The sequence below is a fragment of the Belonocnema kinseyi genome, chromosome 2 (assembly GCF_010883055.1).
Source record: "Belonocnema kinseyi isolate 2016_QV_RU_SX_M_011 chromosome 2, B_treatae_v1, whole genome shotgun sequence".
Classification (NCBI taxonomy): domain Eukaryota; kingdom Metazoa; phylum Arthropoda; class Insecta; order Hymenoptera; family Cynipidae; genus Belonocnema; species Belonocnema kinseyi.
The window spans coordinates 49340695-49349571 of NC_046658.1; the positions used below are offsets into that span (position 1 = coordinate 49340695).

The 8877-nt window shown below is 34.2% G+C and overlaps 1 protein-coding gene across 1 annotated transcript in view; it reads left to right on the plus strand.

Annotated features, from left to right (window-relative positions):
- LOC117168346 overlaps positions 1 to 368 on the plus strand; it is a 921-nt gene extending 553 nt beyond the window's left edge. The window contains exon 2 of the mRNA XM_033353925.1: positions 3 to 368. Coding sequence (XP_033209816.1) covers positions 3 to 302 — 300 coding nt within the window. The 3' untranslated portion in view covers positions 303 to 368. The remainder of the gene's footprint in view (positions 1 to 2) is intronic.
- Positions 369 to 8877: the final 8509 nt, after the last annotated feature.

The window sequence follows — 8877 nt, forward strand, 5'->3', positions numbered from 1 at the left end:
AGGCTGTTGCATTGCTTGGTTTGGTGGCCATCAGTTTAGCTGGACCCCTGCCCGAGGCTCCTACGTCTCTCCAAGGCGAAAAGACAGTTGAGCCAGTCAAAGTCGAAGATGTGAAAGATACTAGGGATAAGAGAGGATTGCTGGTCACATCATTTGCGACTGCACAAATTTCTGCTCCGGTCGCATATACTTCTTACGCAGGAACTGCACGGGTTGCCTATGCTGGCCTTCCCGTCTCCTATGTTCAATCTTACCCATCATTTGTCGGCTACAGCCCACATGCTTCCTTCATCGTAGCTTAAATTAGACATTTTAAATATACATAGCTCTTATCATGTTATTAAGAATATATACTCTGTAATTTTTTGAATGTCTAAACTATAATAAAATAATATAACCAGTGAAAAATGCGTTTTTTGGTTTATTTTTTTTTTATACCAAAGATTTGATTACTGTTTAGACTAGCGGAAAATGTCTTTTATTGAAAAGGCTACTTTTCTTCTATTCCGCGCCGCACGTTAACGTTAATGACGAACGGACAAGGTAATGAATAAATAAATAAATAGAGCACATTTAAACTTAACTCTATTTAATGAAGTAAAAGGAAGGTGAATTAAGTGAAACAGAAATAATTGGAAAATACAAGTGTCGCGGTATCCGAATGTTTAGGCGAGAGAGCGAGGTTGTTGCTCTCAGCGGTTTTCGAGAATCTGATGTCTGTCGCAACAGACCGGCAGAGTAGTTCGCTGGGGTTTACAAATTTTGAGAAATCGCCCTTCATTGGTTTAAGTGTATAGTGAGGGCGGTTACAAACTAAAAATGCCCTCGAGAAAAGGGCAGCGGTCAGTAGAGTGCATTTGGTCCTTGAGAAGAGCTGAAAGACCTTTTATTTATAATTGTCATAAATCAGAGCGGTGCAGAGTTTGCTAAACCGTCGTAAAGGGCTAAGCTCCGACAAGCACCGCGCATGTGTTCAACGTATTCTATGGCTTACCATCCTCGTAGTTGAGCGATTAAATTTATTATTATTTATTGAGGCAGAGAAAATATCTGTTGTCTAGACCAGAACGTGACCGATTGAATAGGAACGGTAAAATTTCATTTATAAAACTAGAATTCGTTTCGAGGACGAAACAATTACTTTAGTTGAATAAATATTATTAACAGGCAAAAAGTTATAGCTTGATTTAAAGAAATTATTTTTGTTAATATTTCTTTAAAACGAAGAAATAATTTCTTAGGAATTAATAACCCAGTCTCTCTGAATCTGAAAGATATATTTTTCCATATCGAATTTCTTATCGAATTGCAATAATATTTATCCAAAGCAAAGAGTTCACACAATTATTGTAGTTGAATAATTAAATACATTGAAAATATTTTTCTAAAGTAAATATTGATCTATTTTTGGAGAAAAAATCATCATTTGAATCAACTATCTGCAATTAATTCTAACCGAAATATAAAATTTCATATTTGACACATTTAGTAGTTTGAGACAAATTCTGCTAGATATCTCAGAACGTCTAATCTGGTCTGATCTCAGTATAGAAACTAGCTCGTAAGGAGAAACGTTATTCACAAATATTCACTACAGTTATGATAGAAGGATAGGATGATATATGTATGTCACCCCATATTATTATGCTTTCTCTGTTCTTATCATCAGCACTGACAGTGCTTCAATACTTCTAGAATTTTTGCATTATCCCGTGAAAATAAAAATGAATATTACTATTAAAATAATATTAGCTAACAATTATTATTATCATAAAATGGTTATTTGTCCTACAATGACCCTACATGGAAGCTTTTCGACCGAGTGTGAAAGTGTGACTTAGGGGCCGAGTGTCACATACTATTGTTTATCACACCAGTCAATCATAAGTGCAAGTATGTTGTATAGAGTCCTAATCCAAAAATCTGACAGAGTTTAGAGACAGAGTCTGGTAATGTGTGTGGGGTAAGAAGTCGATAATAATACCCTACGTACCTAGTAACCATATATAAATACCCTAAGTACAAATTTTAGGGCTTATCCTAAATATTGCTGTTTTAGGTATTATTCGCAGAATCCAAAATCGCATTTATGATGGCGATGTGATAAAAATAATATTAACTTATAATTCATATTCAGGCGTTCGGATGAAAAGGGCCCTTATTTTTTGGGAATGAAGTTTCGTATAGGGGCATATAGCTGGATAAATTCCGGCATTTAAGGTATACAATGAACACTCTAATTTAAAAAACAAGTCACGAGGGAATTTTTGAAGTTGGAACTTCAAAAAATCGTTATCCGAAAAAACATATTTAAACTTGGCGAGTTCCATAAGTGTACATGTTATACTTTCCCTTCAAAGATAAAATATACCTACTTCCGTTTTTTTCTGGATATGTTTATAGTCCCAATAGATTGAATATAGTTTCTTGTTTTTTGTATCATGCGCTACTCAATCCCAAAAATAATAATTTTGACCACAACTTAGAAAATCGTGAATATCTCCACCATAATGGCCCTGTTCATCCGCATGTCCAAATATTATTACATTCAACTTCTGAATATATTATACATTTAAATTTGCATGTATCAAATAATAAAAATTTTTAACATTTGTGGTATTTTTTCAGGTCGATGGAATATTTGTTACATCTTAAGCTGCATTTATTTTGATAATTAATTTGTTCTTTAAATAATTCTCTTTCTTCGTTACATCAAGGAATTTGTTCTTTGAATCAATATTAACATTTGAACAACTTTGTGACATGCTTATTCTGAAAATGTCAATGTATTGTTGATTATATTAATTTTCCTCAAATTTTCTGCATTTAAAAAAATTTGGTCTAAATTCAAATTTGAAGCTCATTATTTGTGATTCAGAATTTATTCGTCAATTCGGACTTAAAATCATATCGATTCATTTTTAATTCTTTCGCAGTTATAACATCATTTTGGTAACATTTATGTAAAATATTAATATGAAAATAACTTTAGTGGTGAAAGTTACTCACTAGGTTTTTTCGCTGATTGTAGTTGCCGTTTTTGTCGTCTGTATACCAGATGCCCGAGTAAAAATGCTTCGACTTGAGTTAGACTTCAATAGCCCCCAATCAAGACATGCTTAAGTCGAAAAGTTCGAATTGAGCATGCCTCAGTTTTGAGACGGAGCCAGACTTCAATTTATGTCTTGGAGACAAGTTTATATGTCTTGAAGACATACATTTATCTCTTGAGTCGAATTTCTATGACTTCAACACGTGCGGCTTATAACTTCAAGCTTATACCTGCCCTAACAAAAAGGGTAATTCTAAAAGTCATAAAATCCAATCTTTGTAAATGATTAAAAAATCTTGTATATTTTTATACAATATACATATCAAATCAACTTATTTACGGATTGTTATTTGTATTATACTTACATACTACTGCGATTGCGTGATATTGCTAGTATACCGAAAAAAATATGTAACTATATTAGTTCAATAATACCTTGAACTAATACGCTTCGCACAAATTAAAACTCAGTAGGTAAAAAGGTCGCACTGGATATCTTCATTTAATTTGTAATTTTATCGGTTTGAGTATAGAACCGACGCTATAACAATACCGAATTAAATGAATTAAGTAAGTATTAAAATGGAGCAGTTCTTCATGTAAAACTCGCATCATTCGTAAGTTGAATATCAGCTGTTCTGAGGCATCGAAACAGATACTGTTCCACTTTTGAATCGGGTACGTAACGAAATTTGAATCAGGGTGCGTCGATATAGATATACGAGGCGTGTTCAAAAAGTAAGGTGACTTTTCAATTTTCGCGGGCTACGTACATTCAAGTTTTAAATTTTTTGTTTTGTTGTGTTGGTACACTCGTCACGATCATATATTCACAGTTTGGACTATATAGCTCGTGTTGTTTTTCTGGCAGAGGCGCAAAAGTTTAGAAGGGTTTGGTGTGCTCGGCGATTTTCTTCTTTCGACAAAAATGGAGCAAAGAGTTTGCATTAAATTTTGTGTGAAAAATGGAATCCAGTACTCTAGAACTTTTGAAATGTTAACAGTTGCATACGGAGAGTCTACTCTGAGTAAGAAAAATGTGTATAAGTGGTACAAGCTGTTCGAAGAAGGCCGAGAGGATGTCGAAGAAGAACCTCGCTCTGGACGTCCCAGCACGTCAACAACAGATGAAAACGTTCAAGCAGTGGAAGAAATGGTGTTGAAAAATCGCCGAATTACCATCAGAGAAGTTGCTGAAGATGTTGGCATATCGGTTGGCTCATGACATACTATCTTTTCGGACGTTTTGGGCATGAGACGTGTGTCAGCGAAATTTTTCCCAAAACTGCTTAATTTTGATCAAAGGATCCATCGCATGACCATTGGTCAGGAGATGTTGAATGAAGTCAATAATGATCGTGATTTTCTCAAAGGGTTATAACTGCGGATGAATCGTAGGTATATGGTTATAACGTCGAAACTAAAGCCCAATCGTCTCAGTGGAAGCATCCTGAGTCTCCAAGACCGAAAAAAGCACGTAAAGTTCGGTCAAATGTGAAGGTTTTGCTCACTGTCTTCTTTGATTACCGTGGCGTAGTGCATCAGGAATTCTTATCACAAGGTCGTACGGTGAATAAGGAGTATTACCTTCAAGTTATGCGCCGTTCGCGAGAGGCGATACGCAAAAAACGTCCGGAACTTTGGAAAAACAATTCGTGGCTTTTGCATCACGATAATGCACCTGCTCATTCATCGTTGCTTGTGAAAGATTTTCTGACCAAAAACAGCACCAGATTCATGTCTCAGCCTCCATGTTCACCGGATTTGGCCCCCAGTGACTTTTTTCTTTTCCCAAAACTGAAGAGACCCATGAAAGGACATCGATTTTCAACGATTGATGAGATAAAAATTGCATCGCTGAAAGAACTCAAGGCTATACCACAAAATGATAATCAGAAGTGCTTCGATGATTGGAAAAAGCGTTGGCACAAGTGTATTATATCTGAGGGGGATTACCTTGAAGGGGACAACATAAATATTGAGGAATAAATGAATATTTTTTGAGAAAAGCATAAAGTCACCTTATTTTTTGAACACACCTTGTACTCGCTATGCTTCGCTCCGTTCGATTCTGCTGGTTGAATGACGACGAACAGCGAGGATCCAACGAACCTGTAACGTGTAAATTTGAGACCGCGCGAGATTTCATATCTAAATAATTATACATTAATTTTTCCTAGTATATATTGCCCGGCCCCTCAGCTCAGCGCAATGCTCATGCGAAGCTCCTAAGTTACAGATTCGTTGGATCCTCGCTGTTCGTCGTCATTTGAACCAGCAGAGTCGAACGGAGCGAAGTATAGCGAGTATATCTATATCGACGCACTGTGATTCAAATTTCGTTTACGTATCCGATACAAAAGTGGAACAGTATCTGTTTCGATGCTCTAGATCAGCTGACATTCAACTTATGAATGTTTCGAGTTCTACATGAAGAACTGCTCCATTTCAATACTTACTTAATCGATGTAATTCGGTATTGCTATAGCGTCGGTTCAATACTAAAACCGATAAAATTACAAATTAAATGAAGAGATCCAGTTTGACTCTTTTACCTACTGAGTTCTAATTTATGCGAAGCGTATTAGTTCAAGGTATTATTGAACTAATATAGTTACATATTTTTTTCGGTGTAGCTTTCTGGTACAGAGTCCTAGAAGGCTTGCGGACTCAATACTATTTGCTACAAGCGTCACTAAGTGCCCCGAATATTTCACATCAGAAGATGCATCCTTTTTCGACTCTAATCTTAACTATATGTAGTAATATATTTTAACGAGGATTTATAAATAAGGTGCCTTTTACAAAAGGTTTAGTTTAGAAATGGTGCCTGTACTCGAGTCATAGTAACTAGTAAAATAAAAATCTGCATGTAATACAGCAGTCTTCATAATAATTATTTTTCTATTTTTCTCTGTGTAAATTAAAATATGAAGAAACGCGAGAAAAACAACAAAATTGACCTCCAAATACATTATACGGATTTTTCGGAAACTTATTTTCTCCATACCAGGCAAAAAATTGGCTACTGTATGCTAATGTATTTCTATAATAACTAAGTGTTTTTCTAATTTAAAGATAATAAAATGATACAGAATCTGTGGAAAATAATCGATTTTCGAATTTAGCAACTTGGTCAAAATTACTGATCTACGAGAATTGTTCATATAAAGTAACTGAATGTTTAACTCAAACTAATTAAACGTTTGACCTGTTCTAAGCAGACACTTTCTTTGAGTTTAATATATTCTAGATTCAATCGTTTGCCTTAAGAATTTTTTTTCGTATTTCGTAATTTATGACAGGTCCGTACACATCCTATGCTTGCTGTTGTTCTTTGGTGATTGGACAGTAATTGAAGCCAACCAGTTCATTTTCTTCAAATATTACCCCGTGGTAACTATGATTATACGTAGATGGTGGACAAATTTTATCATAGATGATATTATTGAAACCCCGAAATGAAAATAGCTTAATGGTATAATGTTACACAAGCATGTGTGCTTAATCGCTTGATGTCGCGATTTATTTTGTAAACAATGCCTTGAGGCAGTAGCAGTATCTTGATAGCGTAGTATGATATAAGGCCTAAGCTCTTATTATGAAGACCAAAACGTAGCAGTGGGGAACGACTAATAGAAAAATGAATGCAATCACTTTGACCATCCTTTGGCAGTTATGTCAATTCTAAAGCAGTTTTTGTCATTTTTCAAATACATATAGGGTTAAACAATCAGAAAATACGCTTTTCTGTTATCTAAAAATAATGTTCAAAATGACACATACATTAATATAATTCTAATGCGTAACAAAAATGATATCTATATCCAGAGCATTTGACTGATTGATTTATCAAGTTAAGCTAAGATGGCTAATGTTCTTGGAGCACTTTTAGTTGATATGCAGGCTTTTCATAATTTTTGATCTTGCAGGGTACTTGAAAACATACAAAAATAACGAACATTGATAACCTTGATTCTTTTTGCGCAGCAGTTTCTATTTCAGTAAATTACACAAATGATATCTTTTTAATAATTTCAAAAATTATTTTAATAGCTTTGCCCTCACTTGCTTTCCATTTCTTTGACAGAGAATACTTATAATGCATTACTTGTCCCATAAACTCATTTCTATTTACTACTTAGACCTGTTTAGGCGACGGTTGCATTCCTTATTATTGTATATAAAATAGTGTATAAGATTGATTCATTTAGTGCCAGAACAGTGAATAATCGTAAATAACTCGGGGATTTATTTACATTAACAATTTTGCCCCGATAATTCAGTTTCGCCTGGTCTGCTCTGTATGAAAAAAAGTTTATTGTGTACCAAGGGCGAAATGATGGCGACAGAGGAAATTTTTTGTTTATAAATAAATGTCAGCAAATAAATAGAAGCTAATTTTATTAGCAAGATAATTTCCTAGAACTCCAATGTACACATTTGAAAAAAAAGTAAATTAGTAACAAGTAGCAGATTGTTCTATTTTTTGTAATAAATATGAGACTGACACATTCATTGTTTTAATAATAGAGACTGTTAAAAATTTCTGTAAGAATTTTTAGAGGCAGCGGTAACTGCGTAACGCTTAAGTCACATGTGTCAGAAAATTCTGTTACAGTTTAGGAATAATCAATTACTTTAAATGAAAATACTGAGAAAATATGAGTGAATTTAATACAAACGGCTTCCTATTAATGTATGTTATAACATTGCGTACGTTCATTACATCAAATATATGATTAGAGCCCATCTTTTATGATAAGAATTATTTAACTTTTGCGTCATTGAGTAAATTAGATTGCATAGATATATACGTAGTTTTTCACAGATAAACTTTACTCCTGTATGGTCTTACTATAATTCATATTTTTAAATCAAATATACACTGCAAATTTATTTTAAATTTAATGAACCAAACAATAGGCGTTACTTGATCTACATTGTAAATCGATAGGTCATTTGACCTGGATCAAATTCTTTTTAATATCACTTATACCGGGTGGGCACGCTGGGGCTTACATACATGGCGCACTTGATGCTACTCGTACCAGAATTGCACAATAGCAGGGAAGAAGCCAATGTACAGGGGTATTTTCATATTTCGCGTCCTTAAAGTTGCGTTCGGATCGACCATTCGGTCAAGCCCGTGCATCTTCTCATTAAGGTTATCATAGTTTCCATGGTTGCGTTCGAAACTTCAAATGGATACAAGTGTCAAAAAATATAGGTTATGTTATGTAGTAATTACAAATAATAAAAGTGTTTCATTGATAATGAAGTGAGACCTGTGTACTGAGAAGTAAACGTCAATTATTTTCCGTGCCAATAACATTATGGAATGTCTGCTGAGTGACAAATACTATAAAATAGTAATAATATTCTGCGATCCCAATGGGTGAAGATTGCATTTTGTTTAACACTTATTTGCGGCAAAAAAGGTATGGTATGAATATATTGACATTACCTACATTTACTTACAGCGATTAGGACAAACACGTGAATCCGAACATAACCTCGAAATAATGACAGATCGGCCCGGCTGGTTTATTATACTTTCGATTGTTTATTATTTGCCAAAAAAATGTTTTGTGGTTTTGTATGTTTATTACTGACAGTGCCGGCAGTAATAATTTAAACAATAATTACTTAATAATAATTTAACAAACATGACTTATTAATGATTTTAATCAGTGACACTTTATTCCTGAAAATAATAACTGATTTCCATTGTTTTTTTTTCACAGATCGATCATAGATGAAATACGAGTACACATCAGGAAATGCAGATGGATTTTGTGCATTCCAGCTGGTTCATTTCAATG